The sequence below is a fragment of the Platichthys flesus genome, chromosome 18, assembly GCF_949316205.1.
Source record: "Platichthys flesus chromosome 18, fPlaFle2.1, whole genome shotgun sequence".
Taxonomy (NCBI): domain Eukaryota; kingdom Metazoa; phylum Chordata; class Actinopteri; order Pleuronectiformes; family Pleuronectidae; genus Platichthys; species Platichthys flesus.
This window is the reverse complement of record NC_084962.1, coordinates 10244418-10269498: the sequence shown is the minus strand read 5'-3', so window position 1 is coordinate 10269498 and position 25081 is coordinate 10244418. Positions and strand designations below refer to the sequence as shown.

At 42.0% G+C, this 25081-nt stretch overlaps 1 protein-coding gene across 3 annotated transcripts in view; it reads left to right on the top strand.

The window, feature by feature from the left end:
- The window catches only part of LOC133973757 (A-kinase anchor protein 7-like), a 37860-nt gene extending 17221 nt beyond the window's left edge, over window positions 1–20639 (top strand). For 2 of the 3 annotated variants that reach the window (XM_062411792.1, XM_062411795.1), the window contains exons 10-11: window positions 12806–12841; window positions 17454–20639. In XM_062411792.1, coding sequence (XP_062267776.1) covers window positions 12806–12841; window positions 17454–17674 — 257 coding nt within the window. In that variant the 3' untranslated portion in view covers window positions 17675–20639. The remainder of the gene's footprint in view (window positions 1–12805; window positions 12842–17453) is intronic. The other variant, XM_062411793.1, reaches the window with a different exon arrangement.
- The last annotated feature ends 4442 nt before the right edge of the window (window positions 20640–25081 follow it).

The window sequence follows — 25081 nt, the reverse complement described above, 5'->3', positions numbered from 1 at the left end:
TGACTTGACCCTGCGTGTGGGTTTTCGCTCGGGGAGCAACAGAAAGAAGCAGCCCTGAGACTGGTTAAGATTCATTGTTCTACTTAAGGACGCATCAGCAGAGCTGATGGAGGGGATGCTGAAAGGGCTTGAACTGAGGCCTTGTGGTTGAAAGGCTTATTACCTCACTACCTGCGTCCTCACACCTGCTACAAATTGGACATGGATAAACATTCAGATACATGGTTAGGAAACTTTTCTTTCCTTTAGATTTATCTAGCTAAGTTTTACATCATTCTTTAATTCATGCAGAGGCTGATTGTCTGCCGCTTCTTCATTGGCAGCTAGCACTCATCTAACTGAATTGTAATTTCATCAATAGAGAATAATGGTGATGGCAGCAGCAGAATCAGGATTTCTGTAAATCATGCTGCTGAACTATTCTTACCTCTGGCTGTGAGTGCTTGTTTGAGATCATTCCATCAGTGACAGGCTGAGCTTTGTGAGAGCAGGAATTTCTGCCTTTTAGGCTCCACAACATATATATTACCTTTAACTTCCTCAGCTGGTTTTAGAATTATGCAACTTTTCAGGCAATGCAAATCTTGTGCAATGGGATTACGTAGTAAACGTAGCATTTGTTGGGGAAGTCCTGCCCGAGTCGGCTGCTGCTTGGCATGACCCCTCTCTGTGTTGAGGGAGACTGACAGTAAGGGGGGTTTCGGTCAAATTCAACACTGGGAAAATGACTGACCACATTTAGTATGTTGAGGAGCTACCGGAGTTTGAGCTGCAGGTGATGACGTGCTGGTTTGTTGGAGGATGACCAGCAGGCTTTGTGCAGCCAGTCCAAGTCATTCTCCTTCTCTTTGTACCACTGTGTGGCCAAGAAACTTTTCCTTTTTCCTCTTTTTTTGTTGCTTTTCTGGTTGTAATGCAGAAAACCAACATGGTTACTGTTTTTGTGGATAATTTGGGACCCCTATGAGGGTTTTCTGTGGGCAAACCCGTAGTTGGGATAGCCAATAGAAAACCCTCAGGGACTTGTGTGGATTAGGCCTTTGGGGCTTATGGTAGAATGTACTACAGGCCATCAAGATATCAAGGACAGACCATAATACAAAGTTGGATTACTTGTACAAACCGATAGAGAGGGACTCCCTCACTCTCCCTTTTAAAGCTTGCACTCTATTGCTGTTTCGCAGTGTGTCAGACCCACCCTTGTTCTGGGCCACCTTTAGCTGGGTTGAGTTCACCTTGCTGCACTGCCATGTTTCTACAGTTGCCCAGAACAGAAAAAACAAACACTGACTCTAGAGACGACCTTTGGTGCAGGGATGGGCAGTACTTATGATACAAATTAGCATATGCTGTATTTGATAGGTTTGATTATAATTTATGCATATTTTCGCTATTAAAATATGTGTTTTGTATTCAGTAGTTTAAAAATACTGTAAAATACCTTCTGTGAGACGTTTGTTTTGACGTTATAAAAATGAAAATCGATGCATACAGCCTCTCATAGATATAGATATATGTATACATTGCAATGTGATTTCATGCTCCTTAAATTCAGTTTCAGTAGTTTAAAAAGCACAGTAAGTAAGTGAGTAAAAGAAAGTGTTAGCTCATCTAAGGCATGTGGTATTAAAGAAATAACTTCATCTGACTCAATCAGGTCCTGCTTAAATTGGTTCAAAGAAATCCAGGCTGTTGTACGTCACATGAGCCCTCATTTTGAAGGACTGCAGCAAAGATGATATGAAATAATTGTAATATATACGGCAGATAGCCGATAATCTGCTCATCCCTTTCCCATATTCCTGTGACACTGTCTTTGCTACTGATCATTTACTGTAATCCATTCTTGACCTTGGAACTGACCTATTTTTAAACGATGATTTAAAATATTTTCTTCTCCTTATTTGGGAAGATGTTAAGCCCCTTAAAAAACCATAAGGTCCCATAAATAACACAGATGCATGCAGTAGGAGGCTGCAGCGGGCCAGCTACTCGACAACCATTATTCAAGCTACAGTGACAAGTGTAGGTGGAGCCTGTAGCCCCCTCCCCCTCCACATACACACACACACACACACACACACGCACAGTAGAGTCTACTGTCTCCTCATGTGCACCGCTGGCTTTTCCCCATCCGTACACTTGCCACACTTCTAAGGGGGGCTCACTGTCTGTTCTCCTGAACATATATCATTTTTTCAAGCTCGCTCACACACCCCTCCTCCTGGGTCTGCATCCGATCTCAGACACACACTTTTTATCTTACACACATGCAGTCCTCCACTCTGCACACATTTACACGTGTTAAAAAATTATCTTATTGTCTCCTGCAGGCACACACCCTCCCATTCTCTCTTTCCTCCCTCCCTCTCCCACTCTTCTCCCTCTCCTTCTGTCCCTCTCTGCTGCACACACTCACACACCCCTCCTCCCTGTGTCAGTGCAAAGTAGAGCGAGAGCAAGGAGCCACTCGTTCATTTTTTTCCCCATCGTCTCCTGCCTTGCGCCGTCTTCACCGGGGCGGCACAGAGGGAAAGGGAGGGTGTCTCTTTTTTTTTTTGTTACCTCCATCCTCACCGAGAACGTCTGAGTGATCGAGAGGGGATAAAGAGTGACAAAGAAGGGAACAGCCAGGGAGATAAACAGTGGGGAAAGACGGGAAGAAGCAGGACCCTCGTTCCTTCTATCTATCTCAGAACAAGAGAAAGAGGGATAACTGCAGGGAGAGGGGAACAGGAGGAGAGGGAAGGAGGCGCCATGGGTCAACTGTGCTGCTTCCCTTTCTCCCAAGCCGAGGAGAAAATCAGTAAGTGTCTCCTGGCTCCATGCGTGGGTGTGTGTTGTGGCAGATACTGTGTGCCTGTAGTGTTTGAATATCATATACACTGTGTGAGTGTGTGTGTGTCTGTGCACACGGTTACATCAATTGTGTTTAACCTAGAGATGGACAAGGAGTACATGTGTGTGTAAGAGAGCGTGACCGTGCAATTCCCATTGTGTGCAGTCTGGTATTGGGTGTTTGTGGAGTAATGGTCTGGAGATTTAAAGGCTTCTGCAACAAGATTATACAGTTAAGCTATACTGATAAGAAAGTACAACGTGCAAACATCTACTGAGAGCAACAAAAGTTACAGTATGTTCTCACACTTTGCACTGATTAGATTTGGTTTATTCCTGCAGAGAATAGAAACTTAAAGGCGCTGTGTGGAGTTTTCTTGGGTGTCATTATTCAGTGTTAATCACAAAAACACACTGGGCAGCCTGGAGGTCTAAATAACCGGATGGTTTCTCGTGAGACATTTGCAGACCCAATCATTTTAGACGTTCTTAACCAATATATGCTAGCTCTGCAGTTTTCTTCTTCGGCTGTTTTGGATACATCGCTATGCCTCTGTGTGCATTACTGCCACCAACTGTCCCGTGTGAACGTTACAAAGCCGCTCGTGTATATAATCACTTTTGCAGAACCACTAGTGGCCGAAAAATCCAGATGGTAACTAAATCACTCATCAGTGGACACAGTGGACATGTCCAATTGGTTTCAAGGGACGTTGACAAGCAGCTTTCTATCCAGTGTTGTGCATTTTCTTAGTCTGACTGTGTGTATGATAGTAGTAGTAGTTTCTACATTGTATTTGTCACCATCATTAGCATTCCTCTGGTCATCTTTTAGTGACAGAGAAAAAAAAAAATCTTCAATTTACACATTCTCCTTCATTGAAAAGTCTCAAGCTCAACTCCGATACTCAAAATATTTTCTGAAAAGTCAGTGTGTGAAACAAAATCCCAACATTTCCCTGAACGTCCAGATGCAACCTCAGGGCAGGTTACAGATGATCACAGGTGAAAGGTCATCATGTGGAATAAACAGACTAGTAACAGGAAGCTATTTATAAATAGCCGATTTCGCTTACAAACAAAATGAATACATCTTGAAATAGGGATTGACTAAAGGAGCTTTGGATATCCAGAGCGGTAATTTGGATTGATTACTTTGTTGTTCCCGTTTTCAGTCTAGTGCAAGAAATTGATTATTTGGATACTTATTTAAAAAAGATTCTGTCGGCAAACAAACACTTTTGCAGTTTTTTAGCTACAAACTAAAATGTACCTTGCCTCTCGCCCAGCTATGATTGGCTCCAGCTCCCCATGCAATCCTCATGGTATAGATAACAGATGGATGATGTGGATAGTGGAAATTACATTTATTTATATTGCTGCCAACATGTTGGTTGGATTAATGATTATATAAATTGCGGTACAAAGTCATAAACTGTGTGTGTGTGAACTTTGTGTAAGATCTTGATCCTGCTGATGATCCTGTCATAAATGCAGACTTTGATACTGTGGCTGAAATGGCAATTTCATAAAGATAATGTTTGTGCATGTGTGTGTGTGTGTGTGCATACGTATTTTGCAGCACAGATAAAGAATATTGTGGCGTCATCTACACACTTAACTGCATGCTCTCTGTTCCAGCTTGTCTTTCTCATCCTCTCCAGTGTTCCCCCCCTGTGTCTCTCTCTCTCTCTCTCTCTCTCTCTCTCTCTCTCTCTCTCTCTCTCTCTCTCTCTCTCTCTCTCTCTCTCTCTCTCTCTCTCTCTCTCTCTCTCTCTCTCTCTCTCTCTCTCCACGCTTGCAGCTGCTTTGCTATAAACAGTCGAGGCCACTGTGCCCTACTTCTGAGCAGAGAGAGAGGGATGCTGGGAGAGGGGGAAAGAGTGATGCAGGGAATGAAGACTAATGAGGGGAAAAGCACGGAACGGACTTTTAAGAGAAATCGTGATATTGAGACAAAGGCAGAGGGGGTGTGTGCACTGTAGGTCAGATGCTACCCCTGTGATGTGGTGACAGTCTCCCTCGTGAGCACAGCAAGACACGTGCATTCCCTGTGTGTGTACTGTGTGTGTGTGCGTGTGCGTGCGCATGTGAGCTTGCAGTGCGCCTACGTGTGAATCAACCTTGACTAATATGACAAGGCGTCACACAGTGTTGTTAAAATATCATCATTTCATCATATTAACACCATAATATTAAGCTCATTAAGCTTAATGAGTGACAGCGAGAGTGACTTTTGATCTTTGACCATCAAAATCTGAAATCTAAATATGTAACAGTTCGGTACCTTTATTGAAACTATGACAAAAGTTTTCAAGTCAACCAGAATGTGTTAAAGAGAAAATAAATGAATTCAGAAATAAATAATTAGCTGTTGGACATAGATCTATAGATATTTCACAGTTTAGATGACAGCGGGGTTTGACCAAGGTCTAAACCCACCCGAAAGGAAGTAACACCTATTTCCATAATTGATTATTTTGTGTTGATTGTTCCAGGTAATATTACATCTGTAAAATTCCAGAAACATTGTCTTTAAAGTTGATCAAAAGCTCTGAGGACAATATTCTGTCTTCAGTTGTCTTATTTTGTCCCACCAGAAGCTGAAAAACCCACAAACATTCAGTTATTGTTAAATAAAGAGCCTGTTAATGCAACATTTATCATATTTGAGGGGATATTTGCTGTTATGCTTGATCTATCAGCTGTAATGATTGATCCCACTTAAAAACTTTCTCCTGATTGATTTTCTGTCGGCCAAGTCAATCTGTTAAATAGGAAACTATAGCGTACTTTCCAAATGGCCACATGGGGATGTGATCTGCATCGAGTCAGTCCTCCCTATAGGCATTTGTCCAAGTTTCCACCAGATTCCATTGAAGTGATTAAATGTTTTTTTAAGATTTCCTGGCAACCGTCAGACAAAGTGACAAACAGGACTCAACGCATGATAGTTATTCTGTTCCAGCATGAAGCTGCATTAGAAAGTAGAGTCTATAATTGGTACAATAATAAGTAGGTGATGCTTGTTTTTGCCGCCTCTCTTTTCTTGTTAAGCTCTCCTCATATTTACTTATTGAGCTGGAGGTCACTGAACAAATTAAATATTTCCTGTCTTTTTTCTTAAGTTTGCACACATGTGATATTTTAAGCACAAACAGCACCACTGCCCTCATAGCTTTGGTTTGGTTTGTACTTCACAGCCAGACTTGAATGGCAGCCAGACCGTATAGACCTCCACCAAGGCCCAACAGACCCCTTAGGAAACCACATTTAAATTCACTAGATCTGGATTTTCTGGATAATTGCATTTGCACAAAATCGCACCCACACTCATATATATAAGTGTCCTAAACGTGCAGACAATGAAACTGGAGGAAAGTGCGTGTGTATCTTTCTTGAACAAAATGTATTGCATTAACTTTTATAACCTCTGAGATACAGTAATATACCATTGAGAGATATACCTGTAGACATATTGCTGAAAGTCAGACAAATACATAAAATGGCTCAAATCACAAACTTCCTTCAGGTTTATTTCTCTTATCACACTTCTTCTGATTCAGCATTAGTAGGGAAATGAAAATGATGTCGAACAAGAACAAGGCACGAATCGGCGAAGTCCCATATTCAATCAAGCTACACCCAGTTGTACACACTCATAGATATCAGTGGCTGATTATTTTTTGAATCAAGATCCATGAATTATTCTCTGAGAAATCAATCTAGCTATTAAAAAATTCCCTATCTTTCAATTCTAAAGAAAGTGAAAACAAATCCTGGCTCTGCACCAAATTGAATGCCTTCTTTTCTCACCCATTCACCCAATCTGAATTCTAGCAATGCTGCTCCCTGACGTACAAACACAGATCAAAATGTAACCTCCTGGATTGAGGTAATAAAGGCAGCATTCCTCCTCACAGAGGGACACAAGCCTCTAGTCGGCCACTGCATGAGCTGATCACCTGCATCCTTTCTGCTCTTGATAGCTGTCAAGGTTTGCCAACACAAAATGGTTACAAATTCTGCCATGCGGTTGTTGTCATGAGCCTCTCACATAGAGGAAAGGGAGTGCTGCTGAAGACAGCAGAGACCACATGTGAGGAAGAGGGGGAGCAAGATGAGAGGAGAACCGGGCGGGGGATTAGAAGGCGCAGGGAGAGAGAGCGGAAGGGATGCATGCAGCAGTGCTTGATTCCTTCTTTTTTTTTTTCTGCCTCCCATTCATTACTCTCTGCCAAGTTTTCTTCTTTTCCTTCCAGTGCCTCTCCGTGTTAACTCTTTCTCGCTCCGCCACCGTGCACCTTCTTTGCATCAGAATGAGCCTGACAGCCAACGACAGCTCAGTGAGCCGGGTCAGCGAGCAGAAAAAGACATCCCTGAAAACAGTGACTGAGTGATTTTTGCGCACACCCGGGTTGTGACACAGCGGGGAGGGGAAGGCACAGCTGGGTTCACGTTTCAACGCACACATGCTCTGAAGCTACGCCCGAGGGAATAAGCCACGGAGCTTTTGTTCTGTGAAGGCAAATAGAAACAGATCAGTGTCTGCTTTTTTTTAAGGTGCAATCAATAAGAGATGTTAACATCCTCATTGCTCTGTCTCCCCGCTGTCTGATTGTGTCTGGGTCTCACTGGTTCACAGTCTGTTTAAGCAGGAAGAGGCTAAATCTGTCACTGCTCTTTATGTCAATATTAGAAAACATTATAAAAGCAGCAGTCGGCAACATTTATGGATTTAATTGATAAAAATCCATCACGTTGGTTTCCCAGCCAATGAGTTCTTGCTTTACCCTGTGTCCCTGTGTCATATGCCCCTGTGTCATATGCCTTAAGAAACTGTTGTGATTTATAAACTGCCCCCCCCCCCCCCCCCCCGCAGGAACCACACTAAATCACATTCGGTCATGATGGGGCCGTGCTGAGCTGATAGAGCCCCGTCACGGTGTGTTTATGATGTGGTGTGTTGGGCGACCAGAGCGGGTTGTGATCAGTTGTGCTTTGACACCAGGCTGCGGAAATGAAAGGTGTCGTATCGAAGCAAAGTACCGCCACGCTAGCAAGACCAGGCTGTTTGTTAGATCTACGGTCAAGCAGCGTTCACAGGGCGCCACACCCACGTCCGGCTGTACGGCTGTAATGTCTGTGTCCCCTTTCACACCTGTGGACCAAATCCATAGAGATGCTGTACCACTGATTGCTATGAAAATCAATAATGACTTATTTTTAGCCATTCCATCCACTTGGCTGTCTGGATGTCAATGGCATTAAATCCAGACTGAACCAGAATGACAATGAATAGAATGTGTATCTTCCCCAAAGTCCCCTTACAATTCAATCAAGCTGCACCAAATTGCACACAATCTGCCTAAAGCTGTTTCTCTATGCCTGAAATGTTCAGCTTTTTGTCATCCTGTTCAATTTAGGGAGAGAAAATGAAAATGAACTCTTTCCATCTGCAATTTTCGTTATTATCAAATTAGTTTACCCTGTTGTTGTTGCCAGTCTGTGGAGTCACAGCGTCAGGGTCACCCTCGCCACCGCTCGCTATTTCACATCCAGCCTCCGTCCGTCCTCACTGTGTCGTTTTGAAAAGGTGGGAAAATAGAGCTCTGATGGCGTTCCCCGTCTCATTGGAGGGAATTTATCAGCCATGAAATTGTCACTCAGTGCACTGGAAGAGAGAATGAGACTCACAACACTTGTGGGCACCAACATGCTGTGGTTCATTGCTGCGGAACATGGGAGAGCTTGTCAGAAATGATATTATTCTTCATTGATTGCTGAATTAACTGGAATGCAGGTGAATTAAGCCACACTTTGGGAAATGTTGAGTATCGGAGATAACAGAGCTGCAGGATTTTAATCCTAGAATCTTCGTTGAGTGTTTATCTTATGCTTCAAATGTCTTATTTTACTTTAAATACAGTTCAATGCAGTGTTTAAGTGAATTTATGGCGTAAGTGCTTTACTTAAAGGCCGTTTGATGAAGACATAAGGCACTTTAGTGTCTCTCGGCCAGTCTTCAAGAGTAACCAGCTTTGGTTTATTGATTTAATTTCCCTACATCCAGCCGAATGTTTAATTTACTGGAATAATCTTCATTGAGTTCACTTTTCAGCACAAACCCCCAACGTTCTTCATTTATTCATGGCGTGCGTATGTATTAGCATTGTCTATGTGGTGTTGAACATTAATAATCCATAAACAGGTCTATCAATAAGTCAAATACAGGCGTATTTATTGTCCTGTAAAGTGAATTTGCACTGCAGTCAGTCTCTCATGTCTGAGAGAGTCTCTGGTATTTCCTGAGGAAACCATTCCACCATCAGGGTTTTACTCCCACCTACCCCGCAGCTCCACAGCCTCAGATTTACCCCCGTTGTCCTCGTCCGCTTCTCCTTTTTCAAGGCTTGTCCTTACCCAGTTCCCACTCCTCCTCCTCCTCCTCTGCTGTCCTCGTATGCACCCGCTCCTTTCTTTTCTCGCTCCTTTCTTTGTGTTTTCGTTCCTCATTCGCATTACCATTAAGGAGGTTCTTGCGAAACACAAACATCCTCAACCCTCTTCTTCCTCACATCACGTACTGTAGTCCTCTTCCTCTTTGTCCTTCTCTGTCCCTCCTCCTCCTCATCTGCCCGTTGCTCTCTCTTCATTTATCCTCTTCCTCTCACCAGATATGCTGCAGTGAATTCTGCTCAGGCCTCTCTGAGAGCTTTCAGGGATTCTTTTGATTTTGAACAAGAAAAAATTTGTCATAGCAGCAGATTATTAGGCTGGATTTAAACATAATCAGTTTGGCTGCTCTGTCCAGTGAATTTGATTCAGGCCTTTTTATGGGATTATTTTGAATCCCTTCGATAATGCATGAAGATGTGAAGCTCTTGTGAATGGGTCATATCACCGGAGAAACTGCTATCAGCATGGAACAGAAAGTCCTCCCTCCATCACAGAAAGTGCGGTGTATATCAAAAGTGCCTCAGAGTTATTTGGAGGAAGGTGTTGTGACAGAACAAGTCAAATCGGTGGACAGGGAAGTTTGAAGTTATGGTGTTAAGAGGTTCTCACACAGCACAAAAGTAATCACAGCAGAGTGGCGCCCGGGAGAAACAACAGAAAGCACAGGGCACAGCGGTGATGCTGGGAATGAAATGAAAGCAAAGCAGACACGCGGTAGCTTTCACTTGAAGTTGTGCAGACTGGCAGCTCGGTAACAGCGTAAATTCATCATGCAAAACACAGCATAGGTTCATCGACAGCCTTTTAACGTTTCTGAATGACTACAAACCGGCAAGAAGGGACGTGTGAAACAGGAACAAAGCAGCTGTTGCACTTTGAGCTTAAATATGACACGTATGTCTCACAGCAGCGTAACTATGAGATATAGTGAACAATGGGAAATTATTGATGAATGTAACTCTTTAGAATTAGGGTTTTGACTTACGATTATTAACTTGTAGTCTGAGTCTATTTTCAAAATTAGGCCACAGCTGTGCTCTGAGTTATGTCAACTTCCACATCGTGGTCACAATTACAGTGCTATTTTGCTGACTTTAATGTTTGCCATCTTTGTTTAGCAGATAGCATGCCAACATTTGCTAATTATCAACCAAAGCACAGGACAAAGTAAAATGTTCAGTGGTAGATAAAAAGCTAAAATAAAAAATGTTCATGCTATTTTAATTATAGATGTCTTTGGTAACTTTCAACTGGTCTCTTCTTCCAGCTTCAGTTTCACTTTAGGGAGTTTGTTGCTTTTTTCAGTTTTCATTAATAATGTAATGTCTTCAGTTCTTGGATCAGATTACATCCCTTCGATTTCAAGAAAACCGAGGACCAAGCAATCTGATAAATCTAGAAAGTAATTGCACGGAACAATCCTAAACCTCTTTACAGAAATGAAATTCAGAGAGTGTTCGCATAATATGAAGAAGCCTAAAACAAAAATATCCTGTGTTCGGGAGGGTGGTGGCACAGCATGCGATAGGCAGGACGTAGAGTATTCATTCCACTGCGGAGATCGTGCGTTTTTCTTATTTATCACCAAATGCTTTCCCATCCCGTTGTCTTTCTAAGTTAACATCTTCTGTGACATCCTCTTCATGTATGGCGCCTCTTTTTAATGCTAAAATGTTTTTATATTTTCTCAGATTTGCATCTGTCCAATGTTAGAAACCTCATCAAAGCGCCAAACTGCTAGCGCTGAATCTTCTAGATAATCTCCTTGTGTTCGCTCACATAGGATGACATAGGCTTAGGACTTTCGCATTCTGTCATAAAGCCCCTCAGGATAGTTTCGGGAGATTATCTGGAATTCAGTGCATGTCTGAAAGCAGAAGAAATGTAAAAGAAAAAAGGCAGTTTGATAACCGTAACGATGAAAACTCCTGGTTACACACCTACATCTTGTGGGTTCCTCAGAGGCCCCGATGCCATCCCTCAACCAAGTTTCCTGGAAATTTCTTCAGCATGGCCACAACTGTAAGAAAGTCATGTCAACACAACCTGGACGGCATTTACCGTCCGACGGACAACAGCCTCCTGAACTAATCTCATTTCATTAAAGGTTTAACCAGAATCTCTTGGGCAAGATACCAGTTTCCACGTTAAGCTGTCCTCATTACCACTACTTACCAGTTAGGGAGAGTAATTGGCTTGGTTTACTGCAAATGGGCTAAGAGATTTAATCTGTCTGTTTATGAGTTATCATAAATGAACAAGTCAGTCGACAGACAAACTTCAAAAACCGTGTTTGGTAACAGGTCCAAAGACGTGACATTGGATAAATCAGGGTAAACATGAGCTACAAAGAGAAAGAAGAGAGAAGGATGAAAAAAGTTGAAAGAAGAGGATACTCAGAGACCAGAGAGGACTAAACCTGCCAAAAATTCGATGGAATTCGGCTCAGCCTCCTGTGTTGGTAAAAGTTGAAGTGGTTCTCGTCCTGTAACCATGACAACATTAGTCAGCAAAGAAGAAAAAAAAGGTAGAGAGAGATAGACGGAAAGGAGACGAATATTTAGAAAAAGAGAGTGAGAGAGGTTTGGAAAAGTAAAGAGTAGAAGAGAGTGGTAGAGATGGAAGGAGTATGAAGGAAGAACAGAGGAGAGATAAATGAGTTTGAGGACATTGGCTTTGAAAAATGTGTGGTTGTATGGAAGTGTTTGTAAGATTGCAGATTTGTGTGTTTGTGAGTGTGTGACAGAGATAAATGCTGAAATAAGTACGAGATACCTTTGTGTCTGTCAACCTTGTTGCTGTGGATTCTGTCAGTCCACAGTGAGAAAGGCTTATCTGTGTGTGTTTTTGTGTGTGTGTGTGTGTGTGCTATAGTTACAGAGGGCGGCTTTACTGCGATCATAAAGGCATCAAACAGGCGGATAGAAAGGCTTTTCTCACAGTCAGAAACACACAAGGTTATATACCGAGGAGAAGTCTGTGGATTTTGGCCCGGAATTACATGTTAATCATTTTCTAGGCAGGAACTGATCTGATGAAGAGAGGAGATGAGATGAGGGATTTAATTTAGTCCACATATGCCATTAATCTTCTCATTTTAAAATCAACTGAGAGCTTACTCTCTGTTGCCTCATCTGAAAAACACACATTGGATGGTGCTTTTCCCTTAAGTTTCTTACCCTGCTTGAAATAAAAGGTTCTTGTACCCTATTTTCAGCGCCACGGGGTCTTGCAGCTCCTGGCAGCATGAGAGTCAGTGAGTTCAGACAACAATAATTCTTCAGAATATTTGCGGATCCATTTAAGCCGTCAAGTAGCCCGGGGGTCGAAACCAATCTTCTAAAATCAAAATGCAAAAAAAGTATCTCCCTTGTGTAAGTGAGACAAACAGGCTTTCATGAACTTTACTGCTTCATTAGTGCGTGAAATCCACGAGACACTAAAGTAAGGAGGTGTTTGTGTGTGTTTTTGTGTTTGTTTATTTTTAATATTTGTGTTTGTCTTGCAGATTTGGTTCAGAGTCCGCTCCATGCCAAACGCTCAAGTATGTATGAGAGTCAGGAAGGTTCATTTGACACCTAATCTCCATCTGATTATGGGCTGAAATTGCTCTCCATAATATGAGCCCCGCCTTGACCAATCAGGTTCAGGATGAGTCATGATGTGATTGAGTTCAGGAACTTCCACAACTACCTCTAATCATATTGAAAACACAACACAGTGTAATCTCCTTCTTAATGACCTCTTAGAGCATGTATAATTAAAGATGAATCATTGTACGTTTTTTTACTCAGTACACGTTTAATCGTGAATCCATGAATTGTTAATCAACACTCGGAGAAAAGTAAAATCTGCTTTTATCTTCTTTCTGCCGATATCAGGTTTCTCATGTGCGATCGCTTCATGTACCTCAGTTCAAATTCATCTATCAAATCTATCTAGTAATTCCATAATTTGTCTGTCTCTCTGATTGTGGTTTCGCATATCTCCAGAACCATTCATCTTATCAGCTTCACACTTTGCATGTGTAGTGTTTGCGGTCCAGGTAAGGGCAGAGTCGGATTTGGACCTAAAATAAATAATATATTAACAATGTAGGAGGTCTTTACTCACCGTGGATATTTCATTGGCATAATTCTTGTTTTGTTTAATCACATTTTATTCATGCTTTTAATTTCTTTGTTCGTTTCCATCTGCGTCCTATGTTTATCTTTACACCTTCCGCATATACTGTATGCGTGGTTACAACTGCTGTGGTAGCTCGTGCTTCGTGAAGCACATTGTGCTTCCACCTGGAATGACATGTGCTTTACAAATTAAGCTTTGCTTGCTTGACAAAAATCTGCTTCTGTCCGGTTAAAGGCATTAGAGCAGGAAGTAATGAACAAGAGTGTCCATTAGCCGCACTGCCTGGATGCATGGCGCCCTTGTGTTAGCAACCAGCCCCCCCGCCGCTGTAGACTCCTTGAGCAAGGCACACCATAGGGGGCTTTTTCAGTAGCTGATTATTGACTGTGAATTACAAGAAGTTTATTACAAACATTAAGTATCTCCTTTATACATTTTATGTTGAACTAATGAGCTTGTGACCACAGCCCCAGAAGTTGTACTTGCTTTTATTTACCTTTTAGTATTTGCAAACCAAAGTTTTAGTACTGATGCTGTGATAACTTCCTCCACCACACAGTCTTTATTTCAGCTGCTGTTGCACTCAGGCATTTTGCTGTAGATAAAAGTATTTATTTTACAGTTGATTCATAATATGAAATCTAGTCTGCACATACATCCCTGCAGGTGTGGAAAAAAATGCCTCTGCAAATATTGAAGTTAGTTAATGGGAGGATTATGTTTGCATAAAAGACAACCACCGACTGATGACTGTTTGGGAATAGTCACCAGTTAAGAGCTGGTATGAAGGTTAGTGCCTGCAGACGAGACAGACTTTTTTTAAGACCGGTGAACAAACAATGCCAAGCCTGTATAATGGTCTGCTCACTTGATTTAAGTCATGTGACCGAACATCTGATCAATATCTCCAGTTACTCAGAAATGGCCAGCATGTGAGGAGCCCCACATGTGAGTGTCTGCACTTTACTGAGAAACGCAGAGTGAGAATGAATTCGGTCTGAACCTGAAGTGGTGAGGGTAAAATACTCTATCAGAGAGCAGCTAGACGTGTGGTTGTCCTAAACTGACACCGGCCACGGCTAATGGAATAGCACAGCGGGGCTTCACAGGCAGAGCAACTCAATAAACCACCTACAACAGAACATTGTTTTAGATACAAATCAATTTAGCAAAAATAAGATGATGTGAGCACATGGTGAACGTCACTGAATGAGTGTTTACATGTGCCCTGGTCTGGTGAGGGCTGATTCCTGTTTGTCAAGCTGTGGTTGCAGGCGGAATATTTTGCATAAACAACACAAATCCATGGATGCATAATGCATCACAGCACACAACAAGCTGGCAGCGGTGGTGAAACGGTGCAGCGACACGCATACGACAGTGATTTTGATTAATAATGATGATAATGATGAAGCCCGTGGTCTGCTCAGCTGGTGTCAGCCCAGCAGAACAACCAGAGGAGGAAGACAGGGGTGGGCTGGTGAGAGGAGAGCAAGATGTCTTGGACTGAGACACCTGCAGAACAGTTTTATTTCAGCCTATTCAATTCAGAGAGAGAGCATGCCTCTGCGAAGGCTACCTGGACAATTTACCACCGTGTTTTGAATAACCTGTGAATGGGTTCATCCGAGGGTCATGTCCCACAGCTCCACAAGGTTTCATGTAAATCAGTTGAGTTGCTGTTGGGTCATCCCTCTTACCGACGTAAAGATACGGCAAGGAAAATATAATGTCCTTGGCTGACGTAAATACAAATGCATACAGTGAAGAATGATCCTATGCTTTATTTTTTTAACTTTATAACCATGGGGATTCTAATCTACCTTCGACAAGGAGGTTTTCACCCGTGTTTGTTTGTTTGTTGCTTGGTTTGTGTGTTTGTCACAACTGGTGGAAAGACGGGATAGGGGGCTTACAAATTTTGGCATGGATCCAGACAAACAGGACTTTTTTTTCACATTGTTTCTTTTTTTTTTTGGGGCATTTTTATTGATTTCTTAGGGAATTACTCATGGATCTTGAAAAATGTAGGCGACGATATCTATCTGTCTTGATTGCATTTAATGGACCTGTTGGGCCAGGGACAGTTGTATGTGCTCTACGTTCTAGTTTAAGAGTTAATTTGCCAAAATACCTTCAAATTTGATGTGTTTATACTCTGTGCTAGTCACCGAATCACTTGGCGTGTGTTGCTACAGGAATGTCTGTCCTTTTCCCGTGTGCTTGTGCAAGTCAAACATAGACCCAGCTCTGACACATCGCTGTGGAGTGCTACGTGGGGTTATGCAAAAGCAATATAAAAATAAAGGGCAAACATTTGCAGTCACACCAGGTTGGAAGAGGATTTACAAGAGAACGGAAGATCTATCTACATATTCACGTATGGATGAGATTCTGACCGTCGACTCAAGTCAGCCCTAAAGCGACTTGTTTCTGTAATGAATATATAATGAGCACCACAATGTTTTCAAATACAAACAAACCATTGGTCCCAGTTGGACAGTGTGGTATAGAAGATTAGCTCTGGGGATTTTATGTTTGCCTTTGAATTCAACCATTTAGGTGGTTACTGTATGTTTTCACTGTTAGTGTATGTGTGTGAGTGTGTGTGTGTGAGTGTTTGTTTGTTAGACTGGATGCTTCAGTGAGTTTCTATTACTTTCTGAATGACTTTCTGTCCATCTTACAGCTTGCCTGCCTGCCCGTCTTCCTACAAGAATTATTGACTCTCTTCCTGTCGTTCATTTTTTTCTTTTCTTTATCTCTCTGGCTCTATGTCTGTCCGATTTTTGTCTGCCATCTTGTCCATAGCACAAGCAGAATCAGCAGCGTGCTAAAGAGCTTTACTTGTTGATGAATTATCTTTTCATGATGCCTCAGGAGGTAGATTAAATATCATCATGCATATGGAAGCGTTGATAGATCACGGTTTTGCAGCAGTCCATCAAAAATGCCACTTATCCTTGAAGGTCGACTGGGAGCTGGGGCTAATCCCGGCAGACGCGGGGCGGGAGGCGTGGACAGGACCCTGGGCAGGTCGCCATAGAGACAAATTACCATCTATGCTCCATTCACGCCTACAGGCTTTGTAGAGGCTCCATTTAACCTGCGCTGCAAGTCTGTGGCCGGTGGGAGCAAAGTATGGTATAAACACATGCAGACATCCTGAGATCATGCAAACTCCAAACAGAAAAACACAGCAGGTGCTCACCACTGCGCCACTATGCCGCTTGGTCCCCTGCCTGCCTGCCTGCAGTTTACCTCATCCGTCATTATCTTATCTCGTATGTTTTCTATTGTTGTCATATCCAATATACTTTGGCTGTCTTCACCCCACGATGAGTGATTGTATAGTCAATCACTATTGTCAGCTTGAAACTCTCTTCTTTCATTCTGAGCAAAGTGGAATGGGAATGAAATTGTCTCCGTTATATGAAAAGACACTCAACGCCACAGGAAGCAGATTAGAGCTGGAATCGAATCTAGTGTAGAGTTCATACCGTTAAATGTCACAGTAGCTAAGAATCTGGATATGTCATTCCTATCACCCACAGTAGAGTAGACTACCAGCGGGTGGCAGGACTTCAGTAGATAAACAACAGTTGGTGGTGGTGGATGATGGCTCTCGAAAATGAAAATGTACATTGGTTTACTTTAAGTACAACTTCAAAAGATCAACACTCAAAATAGCCTTTTTAGTAAGTGTGCTGTCTATAGTATATATATCAGGTTTTATTTCTAATCCATACAGACCATAGACTCATCTCCAAATAAAAACATTGCTCTATGTCTGCTGGTTGTGTTTGTTATATTGTTTTTTAATGGGATAATATGTCAATGTTGAGATTTAAACATTTCACTGGCTCCGAGCTGTTGAAAATGCAAAGGATGCAGGTTTAAGGACCACATTGTGTTTGTGAGAAAGCGAGATCTAATAGAAAGTGACTAATCTCCCACCATAAGGTTGTTTTAAGTAAGTGACTGATGAAAAAACTGGATGTAATGTTTGGCGTGCTTGTTCTCCCCAGGTGGGCGTCGCCGGTCTGAGCCTGACGAGGCAGAGCTTCTGAGGGTCAGCAGGAAGTTGGTCGAGGACGCCGTCAATCGTGCCTTGCAACAGTACAAACAGGAAACACTTCAAAATGGGGGCGGGCCTAATGCCACGGCCACGCAGGTCCCTGGGAACACTGAGGAAGCTGCTACAAAGACGGACACTACATCCAACTCCACCGCAGACAACAGGAAGTGACATCATCGGGGCCAAGGTACACAGACTGAAAAACCAGCCGCCCACAAAACATTAGCCGGGTCTGGCTAACGAGGAGAAGCGTCAGGAAGCCCTGGTGAGGAACGCCTGAACCAGCCAACCAGTCAGCCCAGTTTGCTGACCAACCAAACCAGCTAGACAGCCACGATGGCTAGCCAGTCATGCTAGCTACCTGCCCACCTGATCTAGCTCGACACAGCGCTAGTTAAATAGATAATGTAGCTTAAGATCAGTGCTACTAGGTGACCATCACAACAGGTCGTCTAGCTAAGCCTGGTAATGAACTCTATCTCTGGTGTCCTACTATCTATTTATGTGTTTAGACCAAACATGGGGCAAATATTACAATGTGATTACATACTAAATCAATGAAAGGAAACAAGCACCAACAAAATTGCACTACACAACACAAAGAGACGACAATATGAGTCCATGCAAGTTCAAAATGTTTGAATAAGAAATAGAGCACGAACTAACTACGGCCACCTGCTAGTTAGTTAGTTAGTTATCCAGTCACTCCAAAACATTCCAGAGGCCATAATCGCACACTAGGCTAATCTTTGCTCCACGTTTGGTCTGATCACACCACAGCGGTGAGGATGCTGCCCCTCGACCCGCACTCATCTGAGGTTCCGCGTTTGCACGTCAACACAAATGTGAAGCTCTCCTCGTCTAGAGAGACATGTGTTGGGTTCACGGTGACCTCTCGCTCACTCGCTCAACCTCCTGGTAGAAGAGGATGAATCGCACCTGCACTTAGAAAAAAATGTAAAACACTCCGTATGCGTTCCTCCCCTCTGACGACAACCCCTCCTTTACCCTTCACTGGATCGCTTCAGGTGGAAGAAAAAGGATTCTACTTTTCTTTGAGCATAATTTTCTTTAAAAAAAAATCAGCGATGGACGAAGTTGTGACTGGTTGGATCTTTCCAGCGTTAAGTGTGAGATGTATGTTGGACCAGGCGAGTTCCTTTTGTAGTGTTCTGCAGCGAGCCTCGGTTCAAAGCACTTTCTCTGTATCCACTTCAGGAACGGATCTCCTTTAAACTTCCAGCATCTTATTTTACGTTTCACTTCAGGAGTGTATCTGCAAAACCGAAGTGCAGTTCTGTCTTCACTCTAAGTTGTTTATGGAATGTGGCCCCAGCTCAGCTCTAAGTATTACACACGACTACCCTCCTGCCGAGGCGACACTAAGACAATCATCGGGTTGAGATAAATTCCGCTAAAGTGATAGCGGCTCGATTTAAAAAAAATCTGGACCGGTCCGTTTACAGTCTGCACAAACAGAATAAATCTGTGATCTCTCAATCACAATAATCTCCTCTAATGATGCTACCTTTTCAAATCACGTGAGGTCCAGTGGGAGACACTAAATTGGGGATTTGCTTAAAAAATAATTACCACTACGTAAAGACACACTACAAGCTGCCAAGAATGCATTTGTTCTCATTACATGAATGACCTCTATGTAACAGGCTGTCATTATTCCTATTAGACACTGGCATTCATTTCATAGCACCACTTCTTTTCTCATCATCATATATAAATATTAATAATTTTTTCTTCTGTCGAATGATTCTGACGAAAGAGCGTACAGATGACTTGTTTTTTCAGTTTAGTCTTTTAAATCCATCTATGAATTGTTTGTGCCGGTGTGCGCCACAGATGGACACCGGGCTCCTTGAGTCTCGGTGTATTTGCGCTGATCTGAGGAGCTTTTGTCCTCGATTGCAGCCAAACAGTTTTAGGTGGTTGTCAATCGCTGCTGTCAGCTGAAAAACCCTCCGGCTCTTAATTCCAGTGTCTTCCATCCGTACATATATACGCATATATTTGCCTTTCGTGTTAAGCGGTCCACCCCACAGCTCATGAAATCCATTAGGAAACTCTCAAAGGAGATGGTTTTCCACTGACAGCAGTGTGGTGCTGATGCAGACACGATAACGGCGATAAAAGGTGGTTGACTAAGACGTTAAATGTAATCTATTTTTTTTTTTTTTTTTTTTATGTTTTATTTATTTTCTTTGCTGTAAGAAGAATGATTCGCAAGTAAGTAAATGAAAAGAGCTGATTTGTAAAAAAAATTGCACCCAGTTTGCATTTGAAGGTTTAAAAGAAGAAGAAAAAAAAAAAAAAAAAAAAAAAAAGCACAACATTTATACAGATCATCTGTTTTACATCATCTGGTTTCCAGATGGGGGGCGGATATAGAGATCCTGTTCAAAGTGGCCTTTAGTCACTGAAACTAATCAATGTGAATTTTTGTTTGACTGTACGTGCTTAAGGTGATAACGCGTCGGTAAAATGTCATTCAACACATTGATGATAAATGTTTATCAGCCAAAAGACAGAATTCACATTGTTTCTATTGTCGGATTTATCAATTTGTGTGTGTGCAGACACAGGGACACACAGACAGAGAGACTCAGCCATCTGAGGTTTAGTTCCCTCCACCGCAAACAGGTGTTCTCTCATCCCTGAAATCCACTTCAATCCTGTCTCCACTGAACCATCGATGAAGAAGGTGAATTCTGTCTTAAGGTGGACTTTGATCGTTCTTGTTTTGATCTTACTATTGTCACCAGATCCTTAATCTCCTTAAAAATCCCCTTTAATACACAACTTGTCCTGTTTTTCTGTGTGATTACACTGTTCATCTGTCTCTGAGCACATGTGTGTGTGTAAGTCCTTGTGTGTGTGTGTGTGTGTGTGTGTGGCTGTTGGTTGTTTGATCAGTGGTTCCCTAGAGAAAAACCTTGTCACTATAAGTCATGACAACTCGGAGCCGAGTGTGTGAACGCCTCTACAAATTTGTCTTCTCTGTTTGTCTTCCCCTTTCGTCCTCGTGTGTACGTCTGAGTGCGAGGGCGTGTTGTTTATGCCGTGTGGTTTATCATGTTCTGCCACAGTGAACAATAAAACAGGATATGAGATTCAAAACCAATATCCTTGTCTCCCTGTCTGTTGATTTTAGCCCCGATGTGGACATTCACAGTGGTTACAGATTATACATGTACAGTATGTGTGTTGTATATCCACAGTGTGTTTACAACGACACACAAATCCAGGCTGCCATGTATTTAAAGGACGGTGTTGCCTCCACACGCCTCCTAACACAGCATCGTAGACGGTGTGACTCATACTGTAAAGTGGCCATGTCTTCTTCTTTTTCCACGGATTCAAAAGCCAAAACGAAAAATAGACATTTTCCAGGAAGCGCTTGTTTCCTAAATGTCATATCCATTATGAGGCTACAGCAGTACATTGAATTGACGAGGCAGTATTTAAAAAAAATAAACAATTTTCCTCGACTGCATGAATGTTTTTATACCTGCACCACTTAGCAACAATGTGCAGTAGTTTGTTGACAATTATTTGTTTAGTGCGATAAAAACGGGGGGGGGGGGGGGGGGATGACTCGTGATTGGTTGAGAGGTTCTTTCGGTGGGACTTCATTATCGTGGCTTCACTAGTACCCAGACTGTGCAAGATGGTGGCATCCAGTATAATGAGCCCTTTGAAAAACAGTAATGACCTGCATCGTCCTTCTGTTTGACATTTGCCAGGTAAACAGCGGAAGTGAAGACCGCAGCCTCATACCTGCTGCACTGAGAAGTAAACAAACAGCGGTGGAGCACACAGCCTTTATATCAGCTGTTTTTACCTTTGTTTCTCATACCAAGATTATTCTTTAATGAAAAGGCAGCTCTGTGAAACGGGGTCACTGGGGAGTTACCGAGCTCTTTTATTTCACAGCTCTCCTCCTAATGTGGGAAGCTATTGAATCACCGGGAGTAACGCTGCATGTCTGATGCTGGGATTGAGCCACAGGCCGACCTGCGTGTGACTCAGCACCGTGACGGCTTCATGACAAACACTCGGCCCCGGTCGGAATCTCAAATCCTGACAGGAATCATCTGCATGTTAATCGCGTCAACAGGAGACTAAAGCCGTTTTCAGACATGAACGCAATTGACAATTTGGTCGGGGACAGTTTTCTGGAGTTTATCTCACACGTGGGAGTATCAGGGCTTGTCTGAAAGCAGCTTAACGGAGACAGAGGACATCAAAGCAACTCAGAGAATCATTCCCGGCCTCCGAAATCAATCATGTTACATTTTTCACCATATGATCCACGATTTCACGACTGTTGAGGTTTGTTCTATAGGTTTGTTTGTTTCTATGGGCTGTTGGTCTTATGTTTCACATTATGACTCATCACCATACACAAGGTCAAGAAGGGCATCTTATGCAAGCTGTCATCCCTTCACATTAATACTGTGAATAAGAACCTGCTCATGTTTATGAAAGTAGAATATATCAGTTGTTTGTATAATATCAGTTATAGTAAGACGTTAGTGATCTTGAAGCCTTGTGGTGATGACTGGCAACAGTTTAGGGGTTTCATTACTTTAGTTTGAACTGAGAATGCCTTTTTTAAAGTTGTGTTTTAATTTATGTATTTATGTCGCATGAACACACAGGAAATCTCAGGCCGAGCACTAGTAGTCCATTACAGAGGATTCTCTCTCAATATATCTGACTCTGAATTATTTTCTTAAATAAAGTGACTGTTCAGAAAATGTCAAAAAGGAATGAAGGTTGCTTGTCGCTATTATCTCCACTGACTTATTCGAAAACCCCAAATATATAAAACTTCTAAAAAATAACGTAATACTATGATAAATAATATATGAAAGCATCAGCGACCTTTTAGCATTTTTCATGGTCCTCTCTCTCTCTCTTTACCAGGCAGGGAGATACTAGAGAGTTGCATTGTGGGAGGTTTTGGCACGTGACCCATAAAAGGACATTTTTTATTTTGCACACAGTCACATGTTCAGGCATTGCCAGAACTTTCTTCTTCTTTAGTTTACACGTCTTTATTTTTGTATTCTCCGGTAAGTAGGGACACACTCATGGCAGCTGATAACACAACACAACCACTATGTATCGAACACACACTTTCATCTGACAGAAAATAGACAGACAGGAATACACACTGGCTCGTTGTCAAGAATCAGGCTAACGGGATGGGATTATTTTAAACATTGTGGGAGTTCTAGCATAAAAGAATGACCAAAACAAAACTTGGCCGGCGTCCACACACAACAGTGTGTTTCTTATGTGTTTGTGTGTCTGTATGTGTGTGTGTGTTGTGTGTTTGTGTGTGCTTTGAAGCCCACAGGTTTGTTCTTTACTTTAGCTCTCATAGAAAAAAATGCCATCTTTTTCTATTTTAATCTCAGTTCATGGCTCCAGCTGCCTAAAACACATGCATTTTTGTGTTTGTGTGTGCGCGTGTGTGTGTGTGATCCAGGTATTTCTCTTGTTGTGAGGACAGAATTCCATTGACAATACGCCTCCTACAAAACGCAGAGCATTAATCATCATTCTACGATGAAGACATGTTTATTTTTTACTTATTTTAAGCAAATGTTCACATGATGGGACTAATAAAGGATTATTTTTAAAGACATATTGAAATAAAGATACATATATCCTGTTATTAACACTTCATCATTATCTACCCCCTTCCCCCTGTTCGGTCCCTGGTCAAGATGGCAATTTGAATAAATAATTGACATGCATATATATACTAATACATTTAAATATAGAAAATACAATATTATTTTTTTTTTGTTCATTATAATGGATAACTTAATAAGCTCCACATCCAGATCCCTGCAGGTCCAGCCGGACATCATAATAGGGGCATTCTCAGTTTCAATCAACCAATTTATGTTTACCAGTAACCTTTAATGTGTTAAGGTTGAGATAAAGTTAGGTTAAGGTTTATGCTGTGGTTAGAAAGACAGTATGTTAGTTACAGTAGGATTGTAATGTAAGACAATATTATGTGCTCTGAAGTCTGAAGAGTGCAGAAAGAGTGTTTGCGTAAGTTGACTCGACTGTATGTTCCAGCTTCACTCTACACATCACCCCACAGGACACAGCGAGAGCTAAATCCACTCACACACTCACACACTCACATACACATACATAAATATATAATTAATAGAATAATGAGAATAGAAAAACCCTCTCTCAGGGGCAGTGGGCTGAAAGAGGCCAATTAGCACAACAATAATTTGAAGAAAGCGAAGGGGCAGGTGGAGGGTGGGAGGAGGAGCAGCGTGTTTGTGATGAAGAGCCTCGACTGCCAGGTGACTCAAACACCACTGGAAAATGAAGAAGCTACCCCCCCCCCCTCCCTTTTCTCCCTCTGACTCACACACATACAGCTACACAATCTTTTAGTGATAATCACCAACACACACTCACTCTCCCTCTCCCTGTCATACACCAAGAAAAATACAAATTACAGCTCGTTTTAACGCCGGCAGGAACACGATATTTCCTCCTCGCACCGACACCTGCACACACGGCTGGTATAATAATATAACAAGGTAATCACTGCTTGAGTGAGACTCACATTTTTGTTTATGTATCCTGGCCTTAAAACCATTTATCTGAGTAATGGGCTTTTCTCCCTGGAGGAAAGTTTATAGAAAAAGCGTGGCTCCGGAAATCCAATTCGAACACTGAAGTGAACACAAAGAAGCAGTAATAGACTGGACATGCATAAATAGTTATAAATAGATAAAAAAAAAAGACCAACTTTACTTTAATGTGCTACATCGTCTTGTTTCATCATTTCTTCAGCCCACTGTTTTTAAACATGAATATACATATATATTTAATGTGTAATTTGCAAGTGAGTATTTCCATGTTATGGCGCTACTCAATTTCAGAGGTTTATAGTTGTATACTTGTTTTAATCATTCATTTCCAACATCTATAGTTACACGTTCATTAGTTAATATCTTTGATGAGCAGCTAGACTTTGTTCTAAGAGAGTGAATATGTCAATATGCAACTTATTGGTTTAAGAGTATGCAGTGTTGGTATATGATAATATTGATCATCATCATAATTAAAACACTCCTCACACATGAATGTAATGATCAATATGTATTTACCTCACCACGACTCATTCTGCTGCACAATCAGCACCCTGCATACACTGAATAAAGGTCAGTTCTTATGTATTTTGACCTGACTGACATTTTAAATGCAGGATGTTAACATGTTTTTACATTTTTACAGTTGATTTACAGCCCGAGTTGTTTTCCCACAGCCTGTGATCCACTGCTGTCAGCTCCATCCGTAATAACACTCTGTAAATGACCTCACATGCCACGTTCTGATGGTTCGCCGTGACAAACACCTGCTGCCCGTGGGCGTAACGCACCGACGCTGATTCATGGTTGGGAGTTCATGCTTCGGGTGATGTTTTGGGAACAAAGCTAAACAAATGACTGTATGTGAACAGTGAGCGTGGTGCTGCTCCGGTTTTGAAAACATTAATCTCTGTGCACGTCC